General features: G+C 45.4%; 1 protein-coding gene and 1 pseudogene across 3 annotated transcripts in view; one reads left to right on the top strand and one right to left on the bottom strand.

The window, feature by feature from the left end:
* LOC106612588 (MAP/microtubule affinity-regulating kinase 4-like) overlaps positions 1 to 10,592 on the top strand; it is a 64,153-nt pseudogene extending 53,561 nt beyond the window's left edge. The window contains exons 15-17 of the transcript XR_006771147.1: positions 386 to 656; positions 4,514 to 4,558; positions 7,752 to 10,592. The product of XR_006771147.1 is annotated as an MAP/microtubule affinity-regulating kinase 4-like (transcript). The remainder of the gene's footprint in view (positions 1 to 385; positions 657 to 4,513; positions 4,559 to 7,751) is intronic.
* A 222-nt stretch (positions 10,593 to 10,814) lies between these two features.
* LOC106612591 (creatine kinase M-type) lies at positions 10,815 to 14,593 on the bottom strand. Of its 2 annotated transcripts, none has more exons than XM_014213885.2 (8): positions 14,412 to 14,593; positions 13,097 to 13,309; positions 12,712 to 12,866; positions 12,408 to 12,540; positions 12,130 to 12,301; positions 11,883 to 12,006; positions 11,504 to 11,693; positions 10,815 to 11,321 (listed from the first exon to the last, which is right to left on the bottom strand). In XM_014213885.2, exons 2-8 carry the CDS (start codon positions 13,284 to 13,286, stop codon positions 11,143 to 11,145), a joined length of 1,143 nt encoding a protein of 380 aa, XP_014069360.1. In that variant the 5' UTR covers positions 13,287 to 13,309; positions 14,412 to 14,593; the 3' UTR covers positions 10,815 to 11,142. The 2 variants fall into 2 exon arrangements, with proteins under 2 accessions (XP_014069360.1, XP_014069361.1); XM_014213886.2 differs by having other exon boundaries at positions 13,097 to 13,306; positions 14,412 to 14,487.
* Positions 14,594 to 14,820: the final 227 nt, after the last annotated feature.

Below are 14,820 nucleotides of genomic sequence, written 5' to 3'. Positions count from 1 at the left end.
ACACAAGTGGTAGCTCCTACCCTGGGACTCCGTAAAGGTTCACCATCCCTCTGCCAGATCCAAACTAACTCCAGCTAAAGCATTTCTGGCTCAAATCGTTGATACGATGATATGCCCTGGGCAAATGCTTTTTTTAGGCTGGATCATATTGTTGTATTGTATTGTTGTATGTTTTAATGATGTAATGTATTGATTGTTGCTGCCTTCTTGGCCAGGTCTCCCTTGATAAAGAGACTCTGGGTCCCAATGGGCTTTTCCTGGTTAAATAAAGGTTAAAAAAATAAAAATACATTATGAACTGAGCACCTCACTGTTAATGGTTGAGTGATGGATGAACGGGATGATGATCTGATTGTTTTGTCCTTTCTGCTCTCTCCTCTCTCAGCTCCATGTCCCACCGGCTGCCCCCGGCCTCACCCTCCACCCATAGCATTGCTGGGGCCTCGGGGACCTCCTCCTCTTCGGGCTCCCGCCTCACCCGGGGCTCCAGCATCCGCAGCACCTTCCACGGGGGCCAGCTGAGGGACCGGCGGCCTCCCTCCCACGCCCCCCCCCACCTCCCCCACTCTGTCCCACGACGCCAGCCCCCTGCCCCACGCACGTACCCGCGCCACCTCCAACCTGTTCAGCAAGCTCACCTCCAAGCTCACACGCAGGTAAGAGGAGAGTGAAGGGAGTGTGAGGAAGCCCTGAGCTTTAGCCCCCCCCAGTATAAGGATGACAACACTTCTATTCTAGTCCATAGTGAGGGTAGAATTCTTAGCTTGAACCCTGTTGACTTTGGATATTTAAGGAATTTCAGTAGAAACATCAGAAGTGTAAACAGTCCTAGTCTAAACAGCTGAAAGGGACAGGCAGCGTGAAATTGGGAGGATTCTAATAGATGTTAGTTGTAATTATACGATGCTGCGCGCGACATTGTAAAATTCAACGCTCGTCAGGGATAGCGACTGCCGTTTAAGAAATTAAATCAAATAATGATCATGTACAGTCTAGCAAGGACAAGGATTACTGTAAGCGTTCACGCCTGTTACGCCCCCGTATTATTTTAAGTGTGAAAATCTGGGGAGCTCTTTGTTTAGCGAAGCCCAGTAAACTGCTCATCTGTGTGCACTGATGGAGACAAGCAGGCCTGATAGCAGGCCTGTACCGAAAGGGAATGTTGATTCAGGCAAATGAACATGAAATAGCACCCTAAACGAGACTGGCATGTAGTAGAGGCCTTTATGGGTCCAACAAGTTAGACGCGTTCCGAAATGGAAAAATGCATAAATACATTTTTCAAATAAAGAGACCCGTTCCGAACGGACCCGAGGACAACTAGATCCTTTCCATATAGACCTGGTCGGATCCAGACCCGGTCCGATCCGAGTGAAAAAAGCAGCAAAAAAGTCCATTTTTAAGCTACTTTATTAACCGGAACTGATAAAGCGTGAAGGAGAGGAGGTAGAGAGAGGTGACCCTCTAGCAGGGTCGTGCTGTGTGTAGGCTACTGTGAGTGTGAGTGAGTGACACGGGAACAGGGAGGAAGGAAGAATCGCGCTATAGTAGACTAATAGCTGCCATAGCTAGGTTATTTATCATCCAAAATGTTTACGTAGTACCTGTCTTGACTGCATCAAACCGGGAGAAGCTAGTTAAGCTAGCTAGCTAGGCTAATTGGTGTTGCATGCTCTTTCTCATCCCACAGTTACAAACAACAACAACTCCATTCAGAATATAAATTAGCTGCCTTCTCCTTTAATTTTTTAATCCATTTTAATTCCATCTTCCATTGATGAGATATTTCCTAACCTTTGTCCCGAACAGAGGCTCTATGACTATAGCCTATCGTCGCTTTGATGACTTATGATTGACCAACAACAAGCTTACACATGCCCCTCTCGTGAAAAGCAAAGAGTAGCAGCATCAATTGTACAATTACTGTAGCAGTCGCGTTTGGATCTGTATGGGTCCTTCTGGAAAAGTCAGTTAAAATGACACATACCCGTGACATAATTTAGAATTCTTAATCCGGAACCGCTCGGGTCCTGGATCGGGTCTCAGGTATTCGGATCCGTGAAGAACTCTAGCGTGTAGGCTACAGTGTTAGATAGTGTGTTAAGGACAATATAGTTAGGCAACTGTAGAGGAGGGCACACAAAGTCCAAGACAGGTGACAGTGACTTCCTCAGTATGGAGGGCATTCGTCTGAGCCCTAGAGACACAGTGGAGTCAGTAAGGTGTGTGTGTGTGTCTGGCCATCGGTACTCAGACTTACACTGCTGGAGGGTCCGAAATGCTTCTGACGTCCCCCTCTCTCACTCTCTCCTTAATCTGCATTGACTTTACTCAGGCTTACTTCCTCCTCTATTAACCACAGGCTTCAAACCCCCCCTCTTACCCAGTTCTCATCTCCCTACTTCCTACTACACTCTCTCTCTCTCTCTCTCTCTCTCAGTCCTGGCTGTTTTTTGGGGAAGTGCTTCATGTTTTTTTCTGTTTCTTAACTACTTTGCTTTTCCTTGTTAACTTTACTTTTCCTTGTTAACTTTACTTTTCCTTGTTAACTTTACTTTTCCTTGTTAACTTTACTTTTCCTTGTTAACTTTACTTTTCCTTGTTAACTTTACTTTTCCTTGCCTATCAGCTGCAATCTTTTAGCCTTCTTTTTTCCCCTTTATCCATATCTCTTTCTTTCTCTCTCTGTCTTTCTTTCTTTGTCTCTCTATTTCTCTGTCTCTCTATTTCTCTGTCTCTCTCGTTCTCTTTATTTCTCTCTCTTCTTCCTCGTAGGGTCAATCTTGACCCCTCTAAGCGTCCCAACTCAAACAAGTCCGTCTCGGGCTGCACTCTTCCGCAGGGATCAAAAACAGTTAGTAAGTTCTTCTTCCCATGTTTCTGGCTCCTTCTCTCTGCCTGCCTGTCAGTCTGTCTGCCTGCCTGTCTGTCTGCCAGTACCTCCAACCCCTCGCACACTCCCCTCTCATTCACTGCCTCAGTCTGTGTGCGCCCTGTCTGTTGTCTGGGTTCAGTACAAGAGCGCACCCTAGAGGCCACAGGTGACACAGCATACCCTTGACAACAACAGAACAACAGCCAGCAAGGACCCTGCTTTCCAAAGGCTTTTAAAAAAATGAGCACAGGCTTGTACATTCTTCTTGTAATTTCAGTTCAATTAAAGGCAGTTGGTGAATGGATTCATTATTGTATGGATATCTACCAACTGATTGTGGCACCTCAAACAATAACACATGATTGGACATGAAACATTTCTTTAATCTTATCTTTGAAAATCAAAGGGGTCTGATTTGACTTTGGACTCTACGGGCTGTTCTTTACCTTCTCCTAAAGCTTTAGGGTGCACCTCACTCTGATGACCTCACCACTCATTGTGCGGTTATGTGCCGTCCAGTTGTACTTTTGAACGCAATTGTAAGACGGTGACTCATTTAATGAACTCCATATATTCCTCACATTGTTAAAACACCATCAGTCTCAGAGCCAGTACTGTGAAGCTGTTTCAGTGTTTTTGGTTAAGCCTAACTACCTCTTTGCCACAACACAACGGTATCACAAAGCCAAGGAGGTACAGATTGGTACAGTCTTGTTTGTAAGGAGCTGCCATGCGTCCTTAGCATTGCTGACACTTTAAACCAGGATTAGTTGCTTAATAGAGCCTTTATCCCCCCTCTTAACGGGATCCTCTTCACAGTGCCAGCCAGAGGCACAGGCTTGTCATTCCTTATCCTCCCTCTCCACTCATCTCCACTCACTCCCTCTCTCCCAGAGAGAGATTTGACCCAACATGGCAGCCCAGACGCTATCCCACTGGCAGGTTTGTTTTAAGACACTCGACAGCTCAGATCTCTCCACTATCCTGTTAGATGGAGATTTTCTAGAAGGAAAGCTCTAGTCCTTTCAAGAAACGCCTAGTTTCTGGGATGGCATGTGGTTTGCCAGGTTCTTGGGGACGACATTTGAAATGGGAAGGTTACGAACGTGGGAGACACTCTTTGTGGTGCTTGAACAGCAGCGCCCCCTTGTGTGTGTTAGATGGATGTGTAATGGGACGTCTCAAAACCTGTCCATACTTTAGTGGTAGTAGACATTGGGCGAACACCATGTGCTTTCATATGCTTTTTGTCCGAATTTATGGTACACATGTTCTACAAACCCACTTAAAATCCATCACAGCACAAGTTTTCCAGTTATGTCACGCATTGCAAGCAGTAGAAGCTTTCTAGTCTCTTGGCAGACATCCAAACCTGCCCCGAGCCCTTTCCTCTAAAATACCTTTCTAGTGTGGCTTCAAAGTGTATGTTTTTATTTATTTTATTTCATTTCATTTCCTTGCATTTCGGAAGGTTGATGTCACTCTGGCTCTGATGAGTTGATGGGGTTGTTGTTGAGTTGGTGTTGTGGTTGATGTTGCCTTGCTGAGGGAAGGATTGGAATAGAAAGGGGAGGGAACAAGGGATATTTCTCTATTGGCTGATTCATTCCTAACACGCAACTTTGTCTTCCTCTTGAGGGTCACAGACGAACCTGAGAGAGTCTGCAGATCTCCGGTCACAAGGTGAGTGTATACAATACAGTATGTCCCACTGTGATGAGAACCTCTTTAATTACTGGCCCAAGGTCAGTTTCCCCAAACCCAGTTGTAACCACATTCATTATGATCACACAATGCAAAACTGACCCCAGACCAGTTAGTTAGTTGTGATGGATATCAATCAAAGACATTCTTTATCACTCCATGTCTGCCCACCATTGGGCAGTATGACAGCTCCAGGACCAGTAGTTACTAAAGGCATTTCTATTCTCTCCCTCACAATGTAGCCTCGGCTGCACAGTCTCTGGTCAGACAGTCTCTGGTTAAAACCAGCAGGTAAAGCTCAGAGCATGGGTCAATGCAGCATTAGCTCTAAATGCCCTTGGTGTCTCGTAGATAGTAGATGTGGTACTCTGTGCTAGATGCCTGTGATTGAGTGCCTCTCTAATTATTTTCTGAAGTAGGATCCTTGTGTGTTTTAATAAGTAGGTTCCTCAGTGTGTGATAATAACAATTTAAACTCCCCATCCTTTGACATGAACCTCATTTTTACTTACTCAAGTTATTTGAATAAATGAATAAATACCCATAATGTAGACATGCAGAATACTTACCGAGCTTCCATTTCATAACTTCCAGTCTTAGTTGTTTTGGGTTGGGTTGGTGTTGATGGTGTGTGCATATAGTTGGTAAGTCATGCTGTTGAACTATGTTTCCAAGAGTAGTACTAGTAGTGTTTGGTATCCTGGCTATGTCCACGCCTAAACCTACACCTACCTACACAGCAGATGTGTTTTGCTAGCTTGTGACTGAGCAAGGTAAGATATCACCTCAAGCTGATTCTGTGACCCACCAGCACAGCATTCCAAATAAACATTTCTGCTTTAAAATGGAAATCAATCCCAACTTAAATTAGCTGTGCAAACCACCAGGGTTGGGCTCAATTCCATTTCAATTCAGGAAGTACACTGAAATTCCAATTCTCTTCAATGCTTTCCAATTAGGATTTTTTTAAATTAGAATTGGAATTTGGTTTAATTTCTGAACTTACTGAATTTAAATGGAATTGACCACAACCCTGCCATCCAAAGACACCTCCAGAAATAATAATGTAATGCGCAGAATATACAGTGCATTCGAAAAGTATTCAAACCCCTTACCTTTTTCTATATTTTGTTACGTTACAGCCTTATGCTAAAATTGCTCAAATGATTTTTTCCCCTCATCAATCTACACACAATACCCCATAATGACAATGTGAAAACAGGTTTTTAGAAATGTTTGCTAATTTATTAAAACAAAAAAATAGAAATACCTTATTTACATAAGTATTCAGACCCTTTGCTATGAGACTCAAAATTGAGGTCAAGTGCATCCTGTTTCCATTGATCGTCTTTTAGATTTTTCTACATCTTGATTGGAGTCCACCTGTGGTAAATTCAATTGATTGGACATGAATTGGAAAGGCACACACCTGTCTATATAAGGTCCCACAGTTGACAGCGTATGTCAGAGCAAAAACCAAGCCATGAGGTCGAAGGAATTGTCCATAGAGCTCTGAGACAGGATTGTGTCAAGTCACAGATCTGAGGAAGGGTACCAAAAAATATCTGCAGTATTGAAGTTCCACAAGAACACAGTGGTCTACATCATTCTTAAATGGAAGAAGTTTGGAACCACCAAGACTCTTCCTAGAGCTAGCCGCCCGGCCAAACTGAGCAAACGGGGGAGAAGGGCCTTAGTCAGGGAGGTGACCAAGAACCCGATGGACACTCTGACAGAGCTTCAGAGTTTCTCTGGAGATGGGAGGACCTTCCAGAAGGACAACCATCTCTGCAGCACTCCACCAATCAGGCCTTTATGGTATAGTGGCCAGATGGCAGCCACTCCTCAGTAGAAGGCACATGACAACCTACTTGGTTTACTAATAGTCACCTAAAGGACTCCATGAGAAACAAGATACTCTGGTCTGGTGAAATCAAGATTGAACTCTTTGGCCTGAATGCCAAGCGTCACGTCTGGAGGAAACCTGGCACCATCCCTACGGTGAAGCATGGTGGTTGCAGCATCATGCTGTGGGGATGTTTTTCACCAGCAGGGACTGGGAGACTAGTCAGTATTGAGGGAAAGATGAACCGAGCAAAGTACAGAGAGATCCTTGATGAAAACCTCCTCCAGAGCCCTCAGGACCTCAGAATGGGGTTATGGTTCACCTTCCAACAGGACAACAACCCTAAGCACACAGCAGGAGTGACTTCGGGACAAGTCTCTGAATGTCCTTGAGTGGCCCAGCCAGAGCCCGGACTTGAACCCGATCTATCATCTCTGGAGAGACCTGAAAATAGCTGTGCAGCGACGCTCCCCACCTAACCGGACAGAGCTTGAGAGGATCTGCGAAAAAGAATGAGAGAAACTACCCAAATACAGGTGTGCCAAGTTTGTAGAGTCATACCCAAGAAGATTCCAGGCTGTAATCGCTGCCAAAGGGTCTGAGTACTTATGTAAATGTGATATTTCCGTTTTTAATTTTAATGCATTTGCAAACATTTCAAAAAACTGTTTTTGCTTTGTCATGGGGTATTGTGTGTAGCTTGATGGGGGGAAACTATTTATTCAATTTTAGAATAAGGCTGTAACGTAGCAAAATGTGGAAAAAGTCAAGGGATCTGAATACTTTCTGAATGCACCAAGCATACATCCTTGAGTGGGGCACGGCTGTAGCCTGGTATGATGGTATGATGGTGCATCATCACTTGTTGTTGCCTTGAAGAACACGTGTCCTCAAAAAGGTACAATTGTGTTGTTGACTTGCCTAACTTGTGTTGCTGCCTAATATTCCATTTTATTGTGCTCAGGTATCCTCTGAATTGTGCACCACAGATGTATTTTTCCAGCATTTTAAGATGGCGATGCAACTTGTGTGTGTTGTGGATGCTACATCCACTCCTCAGCGAAGACTGTTAAAAACATTTCTATTGGCCTAGTTATCTATTTTAATGGATTTCTATTGCTGTTGATAAATGAAGAGTAGTGGCTGTTAAACCAAAATCTATATGATACTAATCTATTTCTCCCCTGTCCCCTTCTTCCCTTCCACTCACCCACATTAATGCATCGTCTCACCCACACACCACCTGCATCCTCATCTGTCATTCAATCTCTCACCCCCACTCACTCCCCCACTCCCACCCACGCCTCACCCACTTTGCCCCTGCAGTCGCCATCTACCTGGGCATCAAAAAGCGGCAGAGCCCCGGACCCCCCGATGCGGCTGGGATGTGAGGGTGCGGAGCCCGCAGGACCCAGCGGAGGTGGTGCTGGCGCTGCGCGAGGCGGCCCAGGGCTGCGGCTGCCAGGTCCACCTGGCTGGGCCCTTCCTGCTCTCCTGCACCCACGGGGTTGCTGGCTCACGCGTGGCCTTCGAGGCTGAGGTGTGCCAGCTGCCCGCAGGCCCCGCCGAGACCAGCGGCGTGCGCTTCAAACGGCTGTGGGGAGCGCCGCTCGCCTTCCGGGACATCGCCACAAAAGTGTCCAAGGAGCTGGAGCTCTGAGGGCGACAGGGGGTGGGGCAGAGGGCTTCTACACTGGACAGACTGACCGAGGGGGCGGGAGAAGGAGACGGGCAGAACCCGCTACCCCCACTGCCAACCTCGCCTCACCCCCGCCAAAGACCCGCTTCTGGTGCCACACGGACACGCAGACGCACCGGCACGGATGGTCCGGGCCCGCCACTCACAGACCTATGACCTACAAACCCTGCTGAGGCACCTCAATATTATGTGAATCTACGGAGTCGAGCAGTTATTTTTTAATTCCATATTTGCAGATGAAGATATTTTTCGTCAATGTCGTTATGATTATATTATATTTGTTGTCATTCATTTTTAACAGCTGCTATTTAAGAGGTTTTTTAATTTAGTTTTTCTTTTTTTCGCTTCAATGAGTGATTGACGCAGACTGAATGCATATTTAAGAAACAAGGGGCCAGTCCTTTCCCAGACAAAACTCCAGGATATAGAGCAGGGGTGTCAAACTCATTTTGCCCTGGAGGCCGCATTCGGTCTTCAACAAGGTCCGGAGGGCCGCACTGAAAATGTGTTATATTTCCTCGCCGTCAAAACTTTCCAAAAATAGTCCTCTACCCATACTTTTTAAATGATTATGCTCCCTGACTGTCTAGCTTTATTTTGGAGAGTATTAACAAGCTGGATACAGTCAATAAACTGTATGAATGTAGGTCCATTATCTTATCATTTCTACACAGTTTCAATTTGGTTGTAGTCATTTTAAAGTATACTATTGTTTTGTTTTACTCTAACCCGCGGGCCAGATTGGACCCCCTCGCGCACCGAATCCTGCTCGCGGGCCATATGTTTGACACCCCTGCCTTATAGGGAGACATACAGAAATGCAGACGGACAACAACAAAAAACAATGCTGTAAAACAAAATGGCAGATCCTTCTGCCCATCCATTGCGTCTGCTCAATTCTGTAAGACCCCCTCTGCTACTCTCATCAAGTTTTATTTTGTGTTTTGTATATACCGGTATGTTGGTTACCAATGAGCAAAGCTGTCTGACTTCAATGTCTAAAACGGAGTAGGTGATGACTGCTCTTCTGAGCCACTAACCCTTTGATTTTCTGCGTTTCAGCAGGTAATGTACACAGGCATTCTACACGTTCTTCTGGTAGCACTTTTGGTTTAGCAATATCACCTCTTCAATTGTATTTCCTCTTAAATGGTACAGCACATTCACCGGGCCAAGATTCCAAACATGATTTGATATAAGCGGTGTTTAGTATAATGTTGGGGAACATCGATTGTCACATTTCAAGGAATCACAAATGGATCACTTTTTTGTATAAGATGACCCAAGATTGCATAAACAAAGAGAATTGGATCAACTCCTAATTTTCTGCTCAAAAATAAAATAATATCATTGATCACACAGACTATAACAACTACAGCGACGCTTGTTGAATTGCATTCAGTATTTCAATTGGTCAGCAAAACAGGCGTTGTGTAGCCGCTTCCCTTCTGGTAACCAATCAGCCTTCTGTATTCCTGAGTGACGTACGAGAGTGAGTTTAGAATGTGACCCTGGGTGACGCTGTTGAAATCAACCCTGACACTCTTCTATAAATGAAGCACGCTCCCAAGCTCCTCACGATAGATCCAAGTCAGGTAGATAGTCACTCACTCAGGCCTTGACTGTTTTGTCACTGGCTTTGGTTTGCACCAATAAACAGTAATGATCCTTGTCGCCTGGCAGTGGGTCACAGCAGCAGACATGCCAGATCTTCATTCCCAGTTGGTGCAGTGAGCTGCAGTGGTCTCTTCTAGTTTAGATCTCAGAACCATGTTTCTATTTTCTCAGCTCAGACTGTTGGTGTCGCTAAATGTTCCTCAACCTTTCTTGTTTGCTGAAAGTCTGTCTGGTCTTTAAATGGCTCAAAGGTTCATCAACAGTGGATGATGTTCTCATTACAGAATGTGTTTGTCACTGTTCCAGTATGATGTCATTTCTACAGTATGTAACATCCCAGTTATATTCCGTAACCTGTGACACCACTGACCGTCTTCGCCAGCCTGCCCACACTGGACTGCTTGCCCAACACACTCACAAATCATCAGTTGTTTTCAAACTCCACCATTTTCCACCTTATTCCTTTTGGCAAAATTTGTATTGCACACGTGTATGGCAGTATTACATAGTAATCCATGACACTACTATGACTTCAGTTTGCCCGTTGCGAGGAATCATGGGAGTTTTTAGTTGCAACAGGTGGCCACAAATGTCTTAAAATGTGAAAGCTGTGATTTAGGGCAATTCTTTTGCAACTTTGCCCAAAATAGGACCTCTCTTGCCCAACAATTTCCATCTGTATTGCTAAAAGCTTAGGACCATGCTTCAAGAGTAGGAAGTAGTTGTGCGTTTGAAGCAGTCGCTGTTATCGATAAAACGGAGTGCAACTATGGAAATTACTGACCTGCAGTCCTGCATGTCTCCGAGGAAAATTGTATGAAGCAAAAATAAATTCTCCTTTCAAATTCTGACATTTTGGATGAAGTTTATTTTTGTTCTCAGTGGGGTTGATGTGGTGTCAATAGATTACAGATTGGTCATGTTATATGTTTGTTTATTGTACCATGGTTTTAGGGCATTTACGAGGCTACTGTAGCGTGTGCACGTGGTGTGTGTGTGTGCGCCCACTGAGTGTGTGTGAGTGTGTATGTGCATGCACCATGTGTTTCGAGACCATACATCAGACAGTGGGGTTGATTGTTAACCTGGGCCTTGTTTTATTTGCTCAATACATTTAACTACCAAAAAACTGATTTCAAGATTAGGTGCATACACAAAGTAATGGCCCATGGCACCAGACTATGCGATGGTACTTTGATCCCAGGAAAGAACGGGAGAGATGGAAAGTGACCATAGGAAGGAGAAAAAGAAATGATGAAGAGAAAGAATAAAGGATGGAAATAAAAGTTGGATCAGAGTGGAGTGTCTTTAGGAAAAGTACAGGGAGGCAGTCTCCTGCCAGCGTAACGACAAAGCTAGTCATTTCTATGATACAAAAAACACTGAAGCACAAGTATCGCTTTACTTCTGGGCTGGGATCATGCCATCGATGGCCTCTCCCTTCTCCAGCTTCTTCTCCATCTCCACCATGAGCTTGACGCCATCCACCACCATCTGCACCTGCTGCACCTCTGAGGAGCCCAGACGATCAGCGTTGGAGATGTCGAAGATTCCACCCACGGAGGCCGTGTCCACACCACCTGCAGGCAAAGAGGTCAAAGGTGAATCTTCATAATCCTCTACACTGGTGCTCAATGATGTACATGTCAGGTTAAATATGGCTTGGCTAGTCACCTCAGAGATCCACATGTAATGGCAATGTAATTACATTCTATGGACTATTGCATAAAGACTGTAAAGTGAGTTTGAGAGTAGCTCGTACCTGTGCCGCGCTTCTGCAGACGCAGCCTGGTCAGGATCTCCTCAAACTTGGCGTGTGTGCTCAGCTTGGGCAGCTTGACGTGCACGCCACCGCGCAGGCCAGTTCCCAGGTTGGAGGGGCAGGTCAGCACGTAGCCGAGATGCTCGTTCCACATGAAGCCGTGGTTGTGCTTCTTGAAGACTGCCTCAATCTGCACAATTTGGAGAAGGACAGGAGACGAGAACATTCCAGTGAGTGCGTTTTCAGGTGAGAACAGCCAACCGAAAGTGATGTGTGTTTGACTACAAGAAAAGCCAGCTGCCATCGCTGTGAACGAGCAATAAAGAACAATGTAGGTATTGACAGTGTGTCAGTCCTGTAGGCTCTGTGGCTAGCGTACCTTCTGCAGACCAACGCAGAAGCGTCTGAAGACCTCCTTCATGTTGCCGCCCTTCTCCATAGAGATGACACGCAGGTGATCCTCCTCGTTCACCCAGACCAAGAAGCTCTTGGCATCGTTGTGCCTTCAGAAAGGAGGGAGTACATATTACATGACTGTGGGACATACTGTACATACATTATCTGGTTTCATAAATGGTATTGTTTTGGTTCGGGTATTGGTATGGGCCTGTGTCCTGGGCACTCACCAGATTCCTCTTGCGTCGGGCCAGTCACGGGCCATACCAGCGGACAGCAGCAGGGGGGAGACGGGCTTGTCAAACAAGAAGTGGTCGGCGATCAGCTGATCCTGCTCGGCATCGGTCATGCCATTCAGGGGGTAGTACTTTCCCTTGAACTCACCATCCAGTGTGGCCAGGGCTGAGGGGAGAGAGACATAAACATGAGATTGACATGGTCGTGCTCCAAGGCAGCACAGCTGACCCTGACTTATAGTGCTGATTTTACTGAGTGCTCAGACACTTACCCTCAATGGACAGTTTCTCAACCATTCTGCGCTCGCCACGGCTGTTGTGGGGGGGCAGGGTGTATCCCTTGATGCTGCGTCCGGTACGCACACGGCTGGACAGGACGTAGGCGGGGTCAAGATCATCACCTCCCTGCAAACGGGGAAATGAATGTTATTTCACTCTAGACATATAACTCATTCAAATGCTGTCTAGTCACCACGGTCCACTGCAGCCTTATATATTAGCTAAAAAAATCAAGCTTGCAAAAGGTAGCAACGCCAATGTAGAAATGTGATTGTCATGACCACTTTCTTCACTCACCTTCAGGTTCTCGAAGTTCAGGTCGGTCTTGTGCTTGTCGGTGGGCTTGTAGCCTCCGTGACGGTCGGAAATGATGGGGTCGAACATATCCTTAAAGACTTCGTAGCACTCTTCATCACCAGCAACGCAGCCGACGGTCATGATGAAGGGGTGTCCTGCAGACAGAAAGAGAATAAGTGAGAACTATTGCCACAGGAAAACTCCATGTAACAGGCTACCAATAGTCTCATTTTTCATGCCAATAGTGTATCAGTTAATATCACTAAGAATGTTTTGCTTTGTGGTGCCCTTATCAGCCACCAATCAGAGCTGATCAGGACATGCCTATCCTGTGGCCTCACAGGGCCCTTACGGGTCTTCCTGTGTGTGTGCTTCCGAGCCTTACCAGGGTTGTCCACACCGGTCTGGGTGCAGTCGTCCAGGGTGAAACCGGAGGGGGTAGACTTGCTCCTCAGCTTTTTGTACATGTCCTTGGTCAGCACCTTGGCCATGTGGTTGTTGTGCAGAGAGAGGTCTGGGAACTCCTCTTCATCTGAGAATTTCATCTTATAGTCATTATGGCAGTTCTTCGTCATGATTGCAGCTCTCTTTTGTTCTGCTAAAAGGAGGGGAGGGGAAGAAGTGTGAATATATGTAGGATGATCTGGCACACAGTAACGAAAGCCCTCCCAACTAAATATTCAAGAATGGTGAAATAAAAATATCTGGGTCCCTAGCAACAGAATTGTGCCACAATTTGTAAAAGAGAGCATGATGGGTTTTCAGAAAAAAAATGGAAAAAGGAAAAAAAGGAACTGTCCTAGCAATGGCCTAACAATGCAACAAATACCACTAAATGTACCATATTTTGTTTTTTGTAGTAATGAGTCTCCTAGTGTCTTATCTATCAGTCTCCTGGCCCCCTCCAGCCACCGCCTCATATTTCCACAGAGAGTGACAGGGGTGATCTATGTGCTTTTATGCACTTAGCATCAGAAGGTATTTTTAGACCAGGCCATCCACCCTACACCCTCTTGCTGTGGTTATACACTGACACTGGCATGCAAGCCACCTTTCCATTCCTTCAAGGGAAACACCACCACTGGAGCCTAGTCTGGCTACCCCCCAGTAGGCGATACCAGAGAGTTCCAGAGACTGACTTGATTCATTCTCCGGTCATTAGCACAACTGACCTTCATATCAGAACGAATAGGATCTCAGAGTAAAAACATCAGAACTACAAACATGCTGAGGAACAATTGCAGACGTTATAGAAATTCAACAACAAAAAAATCTACAAAATATCTAAAATGACGCGATGTCATCTATAGATCACCACTGGTAACAAATCAACCAGCCGCTGTCCTGGGACTATCCCTCCTCTACAACAGCCGTTAGTGATCATTGCTGTTTTCAAACCAGTACTCTCTTTTACCGACAAAACTTTTAAGAAAGTTAGTTTGCACTCAAGAGGATGTTGAGTAAAAATGCATAAGTAGTAATATATCTTCCATTTTAGGAAACTGCAAGAAACTGAAGAGGGGTCCAATGCAAAAAACAAGAATAACCGATTTCAGGATTCCAAATGGTGCAGCGACGGAGAGGATTCAATTGCCTAAATTGTTTGTTTAAAATTCCTCTTCTTTTTGTGCTGTTTTTCAGGAGTTCTCCTAATTTCTACTTAAACCATTTTCCAGAAGCTCGCTGCCTAGTAGGTTTACCTGCACAGAAGAAAAGAAGGAGGTAATGTTCCTGGGATCCACCAAAGCCAATATAGGGGTTGCCCAACTTTGACAGGTGTTAGACCTTAGCTTATATACCCAGACCTTTGCACCCATTGGCTAGTTTGTCTCTGAATTCTCTCAATCGATTGGACAGCCACAACCCCTGATGTCCAGTGGAGTTTCTAAAAGGCAAGAACTTACATCACAACACCCGAGACGATACAACAGCTGTGCCTACCCCCCTGAATGGCAACGTCCCCCTCCTCTTCTTAGCTAGTTGAGGTGGGGGGGTTGAAAGACACAGTTGAAGTAAAGCGACAGTTGTAAAAAGACACTTCTCCGTGGGCACCTATGTAAGTGTTCACACTGAGAGATTGAGGGATCCTGGGGAACAAATAACTACTAA

Source organism: Salmo salar, chromosome ssa09, assembly GCF_905237065.1.
Source record: "Salmo salar chromosome ssa09, Ssal_v3.1, whole genome shotgun sequence".
In the NCBI taxonomy this organism is placed as follows: Eukaryota; Metazoa; Chordata; class Actinopteri; order Salmoniformes; family Salmonidae; genus Salmo; species Salmo salar.
This window is presented reverse-complemented; position numbering and strand designations above follow the sequence as displayed.